The 16,489-nt window shown below is 34.1% G+C and overlaps 1 protein-coding gene across 1 annotated transcript in view; it reads left to right on the top strand.

The window, feature by feature from the left end:
- The first annotated feature begins 13,912 nt into the window (after positions 1 to 13,912).
- The window catches only part of Cyp305a1 (Cytochrome P450 305a1), a 71,841-nt gene continuing 69,264 nt past the window's right edge, over positions 13,913 to 16,489 (top strand). Inside the window, exon 1 of the mRNA XM_088237733.1 lies at positions 13,913 to 14,189. Within this exon, the coding sequence (XP_088093859.1) occupies positions 14,111 to 14,189 (79 nt within the window). The 5' untranslated portion in view covers positions 13,913 to 14,110. The remainder of the gene's footprint in view (positions 14,190 to 16,489) is intronic.

Below are 16,489 nucleotides of genomic sequence, written 5' to 3'. Positions count from 1 at the left end.
GCTAATTAAAAATGTAATTGCTAGTTTTCTCTACTTTCTTAAAAGTGAAAAAACTGTTTTTTTCTTTTAAAATGACGGCACGAGCATTGGTTATTCAAGGTAATAAACTTAAGATTTTAGTAAGGGTCCTATGTCCACACATTCAAAACATTATAACCTTTTTTATCCAAAAAGTACATATCGAATGACCTTGAACGTCCCATACTTAAATTAAATCTTGACAACCACCCTATAAATCTAAATCTGGTTTTCATTGTCATGTAACGTGTCCTAAAACAAAGACACCCGTGTTTGTAATATCTTCGAAAAATAAAAATTAGTTCGTCAATTCGTTTTTTAACGAAAATTACCGTAAAATACTTTATTTTACAAAAATCTGGCATTTATACCGTAAAATACTGGGGTAAATTGTGTGAATTTTTTTGTGATACACCGTGAGACGAGACAAAATACTTATTTTGCTGTTGATTTGTAAAGTTCAAACTATGTTAAATACTCACATATTCCACGGCTCAACATGTTAGGAAATAAACATGGAAACAAAGATTTATATTATTTATCTTTACACAAATCAAAATCATTACTTTTTAATCACTTCTTTTCTAAGTGATTATAAAAATGTACTAAGTGTTAGGTATACGTGTTTTACTGTTTATACTATGATACATCGCCTCTGTTACTTCAAAACTTTTTTTATTTAAACTCTTCATTGGTTGTTAATTTGCTGCATACCTATGTTATAATTTCTTATTTAATTTAATTTTATTATTTCTCTATTTTCTGCTGATTTTATTTTATGTATCCATATTTGTTTACAGGCGTTTTGTTTCATTATTATTTTTTCCTTTGTCAAAAGCGTAAGCCATCGAAATAAATAAATAAGTAAATAATTTTGCCGCTTGCATTTCTAATTCTACTATAACTCATTTACATTTTTCCAGCACAAGTTACTTACGACTTTTAGGAAATGGTCTGAATTTTAAAAATATTTGAGTAAATAATAAGAGCTCAGGCAATCTTCTTTTTAAGAAAAAAAAAAACACCCAAAAAAGAAACATACTGAAACTTTTAGTATCTGCCTCATCTTCGGTTCTTGTCACTTTCAAAACATTAATTTTTACTTGCAGTGCCATCTATCGGAACTTCAAAGCGAATTGCAAAATTTAGGAAATTTTTCACCATTTTAAGTTTGATTGCACTTTCACAGGTGTCGTGGTTGTGATTATCTTTTTATAAATGATTTTTTATTTAAATATGGTGTGCCATGTAGATGTAATGAAAAAAGCCAAACATCACACTCAAACTGACAACACATAACCTACAACTCAGATAATATAAATATAAGTTTTGTTTTGTTCCTATGGGTAGAAATTTTACAAGAAAAACGTCAAAAAATAAAATACTATCTGTGTCGGACACCAATTTTTTATATGTATAAATTTATGTTATCTATTTTTTATAAACTATTTGTCAACAACTTGGGAGATATCAGTCGGAAATTTGAATCCCATTAGAATCTTGTTGTAATTAACATTCTTACCTTTAGGGGAAAACATTCCAGTAATTAAGTATTTAATATTTTATATTTGAACTTTGCAGTTATTTTAGAAGGCCCGACGCCCTCGGATTTTAAATTTGTTTATGAAATTAAGTTAGAATAATTCCGGGTTGCACATGTTATTTATTTCAGATTTTTAAAAGCAACTTTTAATTTTAACATATAAATTTGAATTTTCCCGCCATTCGGACTCGCCGAAATGCCGGGACTATTTACGTAATTCGTATGGAAAATAATTTGATGACTTTTTAAAGGTTTTCGTGTAGAATCAGGTAGAGAACTCAAATCCACGATCATTGGTGATTTCCGCGGCAAAATCTGACGGCGGGAGCGTCCATCGTTGCCTTGCGAAGTTTCAGCTGATCGGAGCTGAAAGCGCGAAGTTTCAAATTCGGTCGGTTCGACACGGAGAGGGCGGCGTCCAGCGCCCTCGGGGCCCGATCGAGCTGCGGTCTTCACCGATGATCATCTTTTTTGATTATCTACAATTCGGCATAAAAAACGCACACATTTTTGACGTTTATTTTTCATACGTTTTTGGGACGCTCCGAGAAAGGTCCCCCCGACTCTGATACCGCCGCGTTGGAAGGCCGTATCAAATTCCGCTTTACAGGTATCCACCTGGAATTTGCCCAATGCGGTCGACCCTCGCGAGCTCTATCAGAGTAAAAAAAAACATTTTGCATTCTCTACTTACCTGATTTTACACAAATTAATTCGGCAATATTTCTATGTTTTCTGCTAAAATTAAATCTAGTCTCCTGGGCCAACGAGATAATAAAGAAAAGTTTTTTCCACCTAATAAGTTGGTCAGGAGCTAGACATTGTTGATCGAATAGAAACATTTTTACATTTATTTATATTTATACGATTTTTTTCTCTATGTTGTACTGTGTAACAAAAAAAAAACTTTTGAAATGTGCATATTTTGGTAACCGGCTGTGACACGGTGCAACTTATTTGATAGAACCTGTGCAACTTTTACAAAATAAATATTCAAGTTTTTCTCTATTTTGTGTTTTAATTAGTCAATCGTCACCTCCGCCCACTCCGCTCCGAACCTGAAGATCGTTGAGCACCTTAGCTCCGCAGTTCTGGATAATCCTCATCTCAGCGCCTTGCCGAAGGTACCTCTCGTTTGCACGGACTGTGTGAGCAAGGCTCTGGACGGGGTTTATTCTACGGACTAAGCCACGAGGACCGCCGAGCTGAAGCAGGATAAGGGCGTTCGACTTTTCAAAAGGGACGGTGGCGTCTGCGCAGCGCCCCCTGACCGCAGCCCGCTCTCGACAACGCTAGTACCTCCCCTCCCAGGCCCGGGGAACGCTGCGCGAAGCTGGGCCAGGTCCCTGTATTCGTCCAGGCGAATCCAGGGTTCAGGCGCTGCTAGCGACGCACCGTCTCGGGTCCGCCTTCACAACCCGGATCCAGGAACTGGCAGCCTAGTCGGGATCGGCGAATTTTCGTTAGCCAAGTGGCCGTCCGCGCCTTTCTGGTGCGCGTGTCCCTAACACTTTCCTGAATTTATACTTCCTTAAAAATATGCATACCATCTAATGCCCGAAATCATGAATAGACAGTAAAGAAAAAGCACTATGTTTTCCCGTAAGGATAGACAGAGAGGATAGAATGCCATGTCACTCTGTCCTTACATACTCTTCTCTACATTGATATATATTTTATTTAAAGAAAACTGCACAAACAAATCATCACGTCATTTCAGATATTCAGATTTTAATAGGCAGATAGGATAGAACGCCATATCATCTTACGATCTTAATACTCACTTTGCTACACCTCCACTAATACTGGATGTCAGCACTAAATCCAACACTCTCCGACGTTTAAGTATGGCACCTTCTTACAATTATCCACCGTTTTTATTTTCTTCCGTTCAAGAAACTGATATTCAACGTATTTTACTTTCTATAAAAACCAAATCTATGGGCAGTGATCAGCTGAGTATGAGATTGATACACTTTATTTTTCCTATTATCTTACCGGTTATAACTCACTTTATAAACTTTTCTTTAAATATTTTAGATTTTCCTGAAGCTTGGAATAAAGCATTCATTATACCACATCCCAAAATTTCTTTACCAGTTTCTGTCAAAGATTACAGACCTATATCTATTCTTCTATTTTTTTTCAAAGTCATTGAACGAGTTGTATATAATCAGCTAAATAATTATTTACTGTCAAATAATCTTCTTGATCCCAATTAATGAGGTTTTCGTGCGGGCCATAGTACAACTACCGCTTTAATCAATGTTACAGGTGACATTAGATACGCAATGAATAACAAAATGCTAACCTTGATAACATTACTCGACTTCAGCAGCGCTTTCAACTCTGTGGATTTCGATCTTTTGTTGGCTAGGCTTAAAACACTAAATATGACATAACCGGTTATAAAATGGTTCGGATCGTATTTACGAGCTAGACAACAGTGCATCAAAACACCAGATCATCAATCGGAATGGGTTGATATTGACGCTGGAGTACCTCAAGGTGGAGTTTTATCACCATTACTATTTTCCCTGTTTATTAATTGCAGATTGTCTCAATTGTTCATATCATCTCTATGCAGATGATTTACAATTATATCTTCATTGCAGACCTGAAAACACCAGCGAAGCAATAGAATCGATGTCTAATACACAAAATTGCGTGTCAACATGGACAAAAGAGTATGGTTTACTAATAAACCCATCTAAACCACAAATTATGTTTGCGGGTAGTCAAAGATTGCTTAGTAAGGCTAGACATACCTTCACTTAATCCTCTTATTGTCAATGGTACCAATATTCAATATAGGAAATTCGTAAAAAATCTAGGAGTACAAATGGATGAACATCTCTGCTGGCGAGCTCATACTAATGAATTAAGCCGCAAAATATTTTTCAGTCTACACTCACTTAAAAGGTTGCAAAAATTCTTACCCATTAATACTAAATGCACCCTTGTACAAGCATTACTACTACCCATTTTAGATTACGCTGATGTTTCCATGACTGATTTAAGCTGTGAGCAACTCGATAAACTTGAACGACTTCAGAATACATGCATAAGGTACATTTTTGGTCTTAGGAAATATGACCACATTTCTGATTATCGTAGGCAACTGAAATGGCTCAAAATTAGACAGCGGAGAGACTATCACTCCCTCTCACTTCTGTTCAATGTACTTCATAGTCTTAACGCTCCTATATACCTGCGTGAAAAATTTCAACGCTTATCAGTTCATGGTTTACCTCTTCGTTCTAATTCTCAAGGCGTTCTCTTAATACCCATCCAGAATTTCTCTTTCTTCTCTAACTCATATAGTGTCCATGCGGATCGACTGTGGAATCATCTCCCATCCACCATCAAAGATATTACTACATTATCTCTGTTTAAATCACGTCTGAAGAAACATCTCCTTTCTCTTCCTTAATCTCTCCTCCTTTCCTTTTTCCTCCTTCCTCTTTTTTCCTTTTTCCCATTGAGTAAAAGTTTTGATTTAAGGTAATTTATAAACAAATACGTTTATTTCTATTTTTATATATTTTTAGCCTTTTAATCTTTTTTTCTATTGAATATGTTCTGTAACTTGAATTATAAAAATAAAACTTTTATTTTATTGGTTGGTTGGAAGAAATTAGATTTGGCAATAAGCCCGCTAATGTACAAATAACACTATATACAAAAATTTAAATAAATAAATCATTCTGTCTTTGAATACGGACTTCGCTTCCCCTACATTCATACATCTTGTCATGCACGCACGCCGATCATTCTTACTCTTGACATGTCCATCTTCAAGTATTTGATGGACTTGATCGTGCCATGTCTTTCTCGGTCTTCCTCGTTTTCTGCATCCATCAACATTCACATCGATCCTTTCTTGATTCTGTCGATAATGCAAGTCTCAGTCTTACATTGTTCACGAATCTCGGGATTATTATCATACATCGTATTACCACACATTCACCCGGGGGATCGCATTTCAACAGCATTTAACCTACTTTCATCATTATTTATTCAATTTCATACTTTGTTCCCACACATTGGAAACGGCACTAGAACTCAATTATGATTTGCTAGTTTTGCCTCCTGCGATAAACATTTGTTTGCCAAAGTAGATTTCAGTGCACCGTTCACCCTGTTAAGCTCGGGTTTACTAGGACAGCGGTGCCCGTATTTTAACGGCCGTAGTGAACATTAATGCGGTTGACAGCCGTCGTAACGGTGACTAGAGAGTGGTTTCCTATAAAAATGGTGTTGATAACACCGTTAAAAAATAAAACCACTTTCTAATCACCACTACGACGGCTGTCCACCGCATCACCGTTCACTACGGCCGTTAAGATACGGGCACCGCTGTCCTAGGAAACCCTAGCTTTACCGGCACTCCTAAATATAGATAAATGTTATCAACACCGTTTTCCTAGGAAACCACTCTCTGGTCGCCGTTACGACGGCTGCCCACCGCATCAGCGTTCACTTCGGCCGTTCACATACGGCCACCGCTGTCATAGGAAACCCTAGATTAATTCCCCGTCATTAAAGAAATTTATGATATCTATTGGTTGAATTTATTGCACTTGTTTGACGTATTAATGGTTGATTATACTCAAGAGTCAACAGTATAGCTAAGCCTTAAGCCATAAACACGAGTCAAATTTGATTTTGATTCTAAACGCTAGATGGTAGTTTAACATTTATTTAATAACCAAACTTGTTATAATCAATATCTGCACATTACGATCGTTATTTGAGTGAGACTACCGGAAATATTACTAAAATGTTTTTCCCTACCATTTTCCAGGCCTACGATTTTAGGAGAATGCCGAATGCTGGCTACGAGCTCACCCAGATACTTACGGGTCATGGTGAGTTCATGAGCTACCTGCATCGCTTCATGCTCTCCAAGATAGACAGCTGCCCATGCGACGATGAAACTCCTCAAGATGTCCCATCGGTGATAGGTAATAAAGAACTCACACGAGAGGTAGTATCACACATGGTCAATATAGTGCAGGCAATTGGTAAAATAAAGTAGGGAAGAAAATGCCGAACACTCCTCTAGTTGAACGGAAGGCCTGTTGACTACTGCCAATAGGCCGGCTTCTCCTGAAGAGTTTTAAGTGGTTTCCTCTCCACATGAGCAAATGCCGAGAAGTTCCCGATTGGTCCACATAAGTATATACCTCCTGATCCTAACAGTTTAAAGAAAAATCCACCTTTTTATATATAAACCTTGTATATTATAAGCAAGGTAAATAATAAAGCAACTCCCATAAAAAAATAATAATATCTGAACATGAATTAAAAAAAAAAAATGAGCTGCTGTATATGTACATTAGACATTAGTCCCACAAAAGCATCAAAATGTGCACGATGTTATGAATACTTACACCCCAAACATTTTGGAACGACAACTGAAAAATAAAAAAATATTCCAACCAGAAGACATTGGAAGTGTGTCAATTGCAATAAGGAAGATCCGCAATCTTGTAAGGGTATATTTACTCGTTTCCTTTCGGCTTCACGGCTGTAACTCCTGGACAAGTCAACAGTATACGCAAAAGGAATAACCTGCAAAGATTTTGTAAGAATCATTCTGAAAATTCCATTGCCTGAACTATAAAAAATACCGAATTTTTTGCAGAAACTTACTAAAATATACTTAAGTTGAATATTACACCTCTAAAAAAGTACGGAATATTATCAATGAAATTATAGATTGTAAAAAACAACCACATAAAATAACTGAAATTGAGATTGATGGTAATATTACGCATGTGAATAACAACCCGGACCGTGTTGCTAATTTCATAAATAATTACTTTACAAAAATCGTTACAAACCTGACTAATAACACTCTTGAGCGACTAAATTATTCTGAAAACGAGCTCGTCGAAAATACTCCAATAAACAAGAATCATATTATTCAATCGTTTCTCCTGACTCCGACAAGCACCAAAGAAGTAACATAAACCATTATCGGACTAAAAGAAGGTAGCTCACCAGGTTTTGATAGAATTACACCAAAAATAATTAAACTAGCTAAGAATTATATTTCCGTTCCGTTAAAGCATATATTTAACCTGGGTTTTAAGAAAGGTATATTTCCGTTGAAACACACCATTCTACTACCTATTTATAAAAGTGGTAATACTCTCTCAGTAAATAACTACCTGCCAATCTTATTGCTAACTGTAATTTCAAAAACAATAGAAAAAATAGCTAGGAAAAGATTTGATAATTATCTTCAGGAAGATAAACTTCTAGCCGATAATCAATTTGGTTTTAGAACAAATAAAAGTACAAATAGTTGAAATTACTAAATTCATAACGGAAAGTTTCAATGAACGCAAAAAACCCAAGGCAATAATTTTTAGACCTCGCAAAAGTATTTGATACTGTATCTCATAAAATACTTATTAAAAGACTAGAAGAAATAGGAATTACAGCAAATGTCTTGTTCAAATCTTACTTAAGTGATAGAACACATGCAACAAAAATTGATCAACCTAACAGCTTGACCACTAATATGAGCTGTAAGCAGACTATAATCTATGGAGTCTCCCAAGGTAGTATACTTGAAAATAACAAGTAAAACAATAACTTTTGCGGACAATACTGTACTGAAGCAACAACATGGGATGAAGTTTATCGAAAGACAATCTTTGGAAATAAGGTAAACAACTGGCTTGAGGAGAATTTACTCCCTTTGAATATTGGCAAGACTAAATAAATCAACTTTAGCCTTTCTGCTTTGCAAATCTAATACCTACTTGTAATACTGTGTTCAAAACCCTGAATGAACATATTAAGTTCTCCAAAACGAAAGCCATTTTCAGAAAGAGTGTACAAGTCTTGATTTTGCCTAAGAGAAGAGACCATTGCAGGAGACTGAGAAATTACTGCATAGATTTATATACTATTATGCGTGTTATCCAGATGTTTATTGAAATATATGTTTGTTTATGTAATAATATTTAATATTTATTTATGCTATTATTGAATTATGTACATGCTTCCACTTTCCATTATGTTGTATCCCAACTCAACACAGGGCCATTGGCTTCATAGAGTTTGAGATGCGTTATTATTTATTTTTTTGTAATATATATATATATTTGTATAAATATATAAATAAATAAAATATTTAAAAAAACACCTATGTCACGATGGATCAGTAAAGTGTTTGTGCAATCCAATTGAAAAGTGCGACAGTGTAAAATATTTTGGGGATATGTATTGATAAAAACGTTTGCTAGGAACCCCATGTCAATTATATTAACCCAAAACCTAGAAAACTGACTCATATTTTAAGGCGTTTACTTTGCACTGTTTCGATCAGTAGCAACCTATGGAATTATCAGATGGGGAGGAGATGCTGAAACTATACTTTATCCTGTTTTTAAGGCACAAAAATAATTTTAAAGATCATCAACAAATTACCTAGAACTTATCCAACAAATGAATTCTACGAAAATTGTAAGGTTTTAGACACGAAGAGACTATTTATAAAAGAAGCTCTAATATACTTCTGGAACACTAATGACAAAATGAGATCACAACAAAATATTCGGACCAGATTGGCAGGAACCATTTGTTACACAGGACTTTTCACGGGAGGGTTTGATGTCTTGCAGAGCACCCGCTGGCACAGCGTAGGTTTAAACTGTGCAACTCGGTTACAAGCTTAGACCACACCCTGTCTGCGTAATCTACAAGTGTGAAAGCACTACAATTAATGATAAGAATACTAGTTTTGGACAAAGAAATTTCTGTTTCTTAGGACCGAAATTTTTTAACGCTTCACCTACTACTATAAGAAATTCCAAAAGCAATATTATATTTTAAAGGTATGCTCATAATTGGTTATTGCACAGCAATAGAGAAAATTTAGAGTCTGATTTATTTCAAATTGTGCACTGAAGGTTATATATTTTTTTAATTGGAGCATATATCTTGATTCATTTAATGATATATTTGAAATTTAGTTAATTATTTTATTTTTATTTTGTATCTATTGGATTATTTTGTATGTACATATTTATGTTTTTTTTATATATTGACATTTGTAAATGTTTTTATTTATTAGTGTTGCACAATTCCATCATGCTTTTATATGTTTATGTATGATTTGAAGATAATTTTGCTAATTATATATTAAATGTAACTTTATTTTGTTTAAAACTAGTACTGAAAAAAATCTTCATTAATTGATTCACATATTTGCCTACAAATGTTATTGGTAATTTACTTTATTTTGTTTCTCATTTCATCATTATTTTGTATTAAATCAGTATTGGTAAGTAAAATAAATATTTGATAATGTTTTCATCAATTATTATAAAATTTGAAGTTTTGTTTATAGTTTATTATTAGTATTATTTAAAAAAATTATAACATTACTTTTTGTTTCTTAATTTTGCATTATCGTTGTTATTAATATTTGTTTGTGTTCTTCTTATGTTAATTGTATAATTTTGACCAAAAATTTATTTAAATAATATTTTTGTGTTTTTCTTTTGTATACTAATAATTATGTTTTATAAATTAGGCTACACTTTAAAAAAAAATTGTACGGTAATCCAAAGTGTTTGATCAAATTTAGTATTGTACCATATTTTAATTTTGTAAAATATTTCAGCTCAACACAGGTTCTTACCTTAAGAGCTGAAATATATGCAACTAAATGTAGCTCAATTCCTGTATTTGAAGGTAAATATATTACGCGCTGTCTCACATTCATGCCTCTTCTCATGCATGCAATATTCATTGTTAGGCATACATTTTGACGATTTCATGCTCAATAATTTGTTTCATATCACACCACAAACACAACTACTGGAGTAACTAAACATTCGACCCTGATGTTGCAAAAGCAATCGAAAATTAAAATAACTTTAGGTCAAAGAGGATTAGTTTACTTCTCCATTAAATTGTACAGCCTACTTCCATTGTCCATAAGGACAATCAGTAAATACTGTCTATAAAATCTTCATTAAGAAATGGATAATGGAGGTGAGATGCGCATTGATGCGGATGAATTGATGAGTGAATCAGGTCAAATAGGTACAATGATGTTCTTATTTATAGTGTTTTTATTTGTGAGTTTTATGTGTTTTATATGTATTTGATATTATGATTTAACTATGTTTAATAAGGCATGTTTCAAAATTATATAAAATGTCTCCCTCGGCACGGACTCACCAGTGAGCGAATATTATCATTAATGTAAAAAAAGTAATACATAAATTGGAAAATAACAAATAAATAAAAATATGTCAACAATAAGGCCCAATTCATAAATATCATCTAAATGCGTGTGCATATAACACGGTAAAAACTCGGAGATTTTTTCTTCTTATTGAAAATAAAAATTAGTGGCTACTCGCAGGTAAAAATCCCGTAAAAGGAAATCGAGTAGATAATAGTGGGCCTCATGGTGTACTGGACAATGCGTATGTTCTTACCTGATGGTGCACAGGTCACTGCATTGGTACGCTTAATTCAGCGTATATCGATCATCAGGATGGTGGGGTGCCGGTCCAGGAACATCAAATACTGCTGTGTAGAATCATCTTTCTAATCAATATCCTAGTCGGGAATCGGGAATCGAACCTAGTATCTAAAGCACGATAACTAGTATGACCACTAGACTAGGATACAGCAAACATATTTTCATTAGAATTAAATCAATTTTAAGAACTGAATGCTGTTGAAATGTGATCTCTCAGGTGAGTGCGTGGAAAAACAACCCACGATAATACAAATGTAAGGATATGTGCAGAATTAAGTTGCGTTGCTTTATACGTAATATTGAATGATTTATTGCATTTGTACCATTTACTTAATATGTTATTAAATAGTGTTTATAAAACATAATCAATAAGAGAAAATATTTACATATCGACTGTGGAAGGGCAAAATTTACTAAGAAATATGTAGCTAACTTTACAGAAGAGCGAATCAAAGTTTTTTTTAATTAATGGAAATCTTATATTTAAATGTTTTATTTGTATTACATAAGAATCATTCCAATATAATATGTATACATGAGATTTTTTTACTGATTGAAAAAACTTTCATTGGCTCTTCTGTAAAGCTGCTACATGTCGCTTAGTAAATTTTGGCTTTTCACCGTCGATATAATTATATATTCGATGATACCTTCAGAGAAAAACCCATTCTACGATTATTTAACACGAACTTAGCTACAAATTACAGCAACACAACGGGTAGATACTTGGGTTGAGAATTGCAACAGTCGCCGAAACCATCTCTCACTCGTTTGATGTCAAACTAAAATCCCAATTAGAACCAAACAGAAAATTTGGAATGCTTTTGATCTATGCAATAGAGCTTAATGGCGTCTCTAGGGAATTATAATTCTGAGGTTCATACACATATTTCATCATTTGTTATTTTAACAAGAAGGTTTCTTACACAAATTATTATTATTTAAACCAGAGCCATTAAAATTGATTTCCCCCTTTTGCCCAGAATATATTTGTGATTTTCTTTTTGTAATTGGGTTGATAAATCAAATATATCATAATATGAAGCATATTATTCGCTGTCAATGTTTTGCATTATATGATAGGCGTATTGTATTGAGCTACCGTCCGAGAATTCTGATAATATAAAATAAATAGACAGCGAAAGAATTGATAAAAAAAATTTAAGATACGAATTTTGATGCTTGCAGAAAACAGGGGAGACAGAGATAAACGCGGCGTGGGAAAATTCAACAAATGCTTGATAGTGGATAATATGTACAAAGTCAACATAATTCGCTGTTTCGTTGAGTAGATGCATGAATGTAAAGGAAACGTGGAATGTAAGTGAAATATGGAGTGGCGTTTTATTCTTCAGACTTACCTTTAAAGAAAAAGGTTAGATGGTTTATATGTTTGTTGTTTAAAACACACAAGAATTGGAAAGGGGTTTTTAAAGAGATTATATCTATCAATCTCCGTGTCCAGACAGATGCAGATCATTGTTATCCCCGATCACTGGACTTCGCAGTTTTTATCAGGTAAATTTAATGAAAAACTGTTTTTATATTTATATTATTGATTCCCTTTTGTGCTGCTGTGGATATCTAAAGTAATCTTTTGAACACATCTTGTGGTCTTGTCCCTTTCCCGCTTTCTACGGTTACCTAATGGAGCTTCTCGCTGCTATCCGTGGCCCCGTTATAGGTTCTGTCGGATATACAGATCTGGTGGCTTCCAAAAGGAATTTCAAGGCGTTAAGTGAGTTTTATAAAATTATACTTTCAGCGAATTGATCATATCCAATCAATTTAAGACAGTGAAGAATTCACTTCCCTTTTTCCTCAATCCAGTGAACCGAATATTATGTACTTCTGGATTAACTTCTTGCAACCAGACCACAGACAGCTTCTTCGGGCAGCTTTCCTCGTTCGGTAACGAGCCTGTTTTTCCGTGTCTGTGGGCGCTGCCAAGAAGACTTATGTCCTCAGACGCGGTGAGCGGTATGTTGTGGGCAAGCCAGATGCAGAATACAGTTCACTGAATAAAATAAAATCGTAAAGATGTAAAATCGTAACGTAAAAATCCTAAAAACGGAAATCCGCCGAAGACATGTCGGCCTCATTGCAAAAAAAATGACGCGTTCGTCTCCCATACTTGAGATCCTGGGTTCGATTTCTGGCACGGTCGACATGGATCTGAAGCGCACGACTAATCACCTTAATTAATGAAACAGATGTGAAGGTTTCGCTGCATTTAGTTTACTGATACAGTGCCCTGTGCATCACCGGGTGCGAATATGATATTGATGATGAAGAATAGTATAAAACTGTACTCCACTTATCTCCACCGATTTCCTTATTTAGGATTTTTACCTGAGAAGCAATCGAGTCGAAAACATTCGGCCAGGGTTAAGAAGTACATTCATCGTCCACCTGAACACACTAAAAACTACGTTAGAAAAATACATTTAATTTAACAATAAAGATAGTCTTATAACATTTGAGCGTATTTTTTGAAAAGAGCAAAATATTACAATTGAGCCTATTTTTTCAGGTGTGTTAAGACTCATTTACACCAGGCATGCCAGCATTGAAATGTCAGTACGTTACTTTGTAAACAATGTTATTCATATTCGGTTAAGACAAGCGGACAAAATTTTGGAGATTATTTGTTTTGTTTAGAAATGTTTTGTTTACAACATTAATAGCTGGACACATGTTGTTAGTGTCTGGGGAAACACGCGACTCACGGAAACACCAGATCTTCTGCGTCACAAGTTAAACAGCTGTATATAATATCGTGTTATACTATATTTGTGAAATGTTTCGAGGAATTCGAAGATAATATTTTCAGTGATGTTATCGATACTCGTACGCGCTGTGGAAAATTGAACGCGCCGGTCATAACTCGCCTAGCACTGAGTGGTCACAGGCAAAGCAGTTCTGGTATTATTCGTCCGCCCGCTGTGTTCTGTGTTCAGTCTTCGTTCGCGGCCAGTCTGTTACAGTTCTTCAGTTTGGCAGTGCGGTGAGAGGCGCCAACCGCAAGCATGATTATCGAATTTTGCATTTTCTCGTTTGTTATATATCTTATTACACTAGTGATAAAACCGAAGAATTACCCCCCGGGTGAGTCCTTAAACATATTTTTACAAAGTGCTAAAACTGTGCCTGTTTAAATTTTAAACAATAAAAACACCACAAAATATTTCATGTCTACAACTAAAGCTTGTTCTAAATATTGTGTTGCCGGTGTCGTGTTTTACTGTTTTATTTTTATTAATAAAAATGTGATTCTAAATATCGCACGGCGATTATTCCACGTCATATTCATAGGCATGAATTTAATTTCGGCTTATCTGAGTAACATGTGGCTAAATCCCGAGTATAGTGCTTTTGCACGCGACAAAATGCAATATATCTGGCGTTTCGTGAACAAAAGGTTTCGTTTGACAGAGTTGGTCCTTAAAATCACTAGGCGCATTTATGAAAAGAAGCCACATTAAAAAAAACCAACTCACAGAAAGGGTTATTAGTAAAGCAATGTCAGAGCATATTTTATCAGTTTGGCAATGAAGTCGAGTTTGATACTGTTTTCCGTCTAATAGTCCTGTCCTTAGAACCAAATCAGCCGAAGGAAAGCTTTTGTTCGGGAAACTAAACTGTATAATCTCGTACAGTGGCTACTGGTGTGTGAATTTGCATTTTAATAAGGGGTTTATGTATGTTGTGGTTAGCTGCTATCAATTTCGTTCAGTTAAAGAGTGTCATTCGTGAAGGTGATACTGATCGATGAAAATCAACTTAACATTCCTATGGAGACTCGAGTACATGAGGTGATGTGAATTCTGTTGTATTTTCGGAAATTTGCTTTCTTACGTGAAAACTTAGGTCTTTACCTAATTAAAAATATAGTTTATTCATTTACTAAAAAAAATAAAATGTATACATAAATGCAATAAAGACGTCTGTTAATGTTTGCAATGTACTAGACAGGGATGATAAAATGTTATATTAACTCATTTTAAATATCAACATTTGGCATATAGAGCATAAAAATAATAACTACATACATGTTTTTGCTAATAATGAGTAATTATTGGTTTTTAGACATTTCTTAAAGTAAATATTGTACGGTTACTTATAGAGCTAAATAAAAAAATAGTTGACCATTTTTCTATCAAAAGTTTCCCTTGAATTTTGGACTAGTTTCTTTCAAATCTAAAAGAAATATTTCAAAGATTTTGAATCTCTGCCATAAACTGTCAAAACGTTTTATTGATTTTGAAATGTCTTAATTTTACTAGCCAATGAAAAGATAAAGGACAGAACAATTTGATAAAGGTTAAATTGTCACGAGCTATATTATATACCTATTTATTTTTAAATAACATTTTCTATGTTTTGAATCAAACCTTTACAAATAATTCTACGTGTATGCCCGATTAAGTTCATATGCAGAAATAAATAACAGATGTTGTTTATATTTGTATCACAATTTTACGATAACGTTTTATTATGTATGCATTTATTTAAAACTCACAGAACCAACAGAAGTAACCTAATTTCAATGTGCGATTATATGTAACAATTTTCTCATAATCTCATATATGAACATAATTTTGTATATCACATTACATTATTTAATAATTTCATAACTTTCTTCACTGGTTATACACAGAGTATAAATAATTTTTTTTAGAGATATTTCAGACCCTTGAAACTACTGAAATTTGTCTTTAGTCAACTCAAATTACCTCTCCCAAATTGATTTATTCATTTCAAAAAGTCATCGTGATACCGACCAAATTTAATATAAATTGAAGTACAAATTTTCTTACGCTAAATCAGATTTGATTGTGTTGACAAACATCGGTAATTTTCCTTCTCATAGTAGCTCAGTTTCAGAGTAGTTAGCACAACAGTTACGTTGTTTGTTCGTTTGAAGCGGAAACGAGCGATATACGATTTTGATTGCGTTAAAGTGAGATAGACATTGGAACACAAGGGATACAAAAGAACTTACGAAACGAAGGCACCATTGCATACTAAGGGGTCAGGAATATATTTATTACAAATTAATAAGGTCTACAAGGCTAATTGTTTCAATTAATTGATCCTGAAAGTTTGTGTCATCGATTGTTTAACACCCTAAAACAAATATCTACGTATTATGCACGAGTTAAAAGTATCTGCATTGTCTTTTATTTAGACCATAGCGCTGTTTCCTCGTAGACAGAGATTATAGCTCACCGCATTACTTTAACACAATATATTTTCATACTTTACAGCTCTTAACACATAACTCATTTTCACTCCATTCATGCATCTTCGCTTGCCGCTATTCTTACTTTCGAAATGTCAATTTTCAAAACGATTTGAATTTTACCATGGCATGTATTTTTAAGGTTCCTTATTTTTTTAGTTAT

This window comes from Micrasema longulum, unplaced genomic scaffold, assembly GCF_059751315.1.
Source record: "Micrasema longulum isolate JH-2025_06_02 unplaced genomic scaffold, ASM5975131v1 h1tg000107l, whole genome shotgun sequence".
NCBI classification, from domain to species: Eukaryota; Metazoa; Arthropoda; class Insecta; order Trichoptera; family Brachycentridae; genus Micrasema; species Micrasema longulum.
This window is presented reverse-complemented; position numbering and strand designations above follow the sequence as displayed.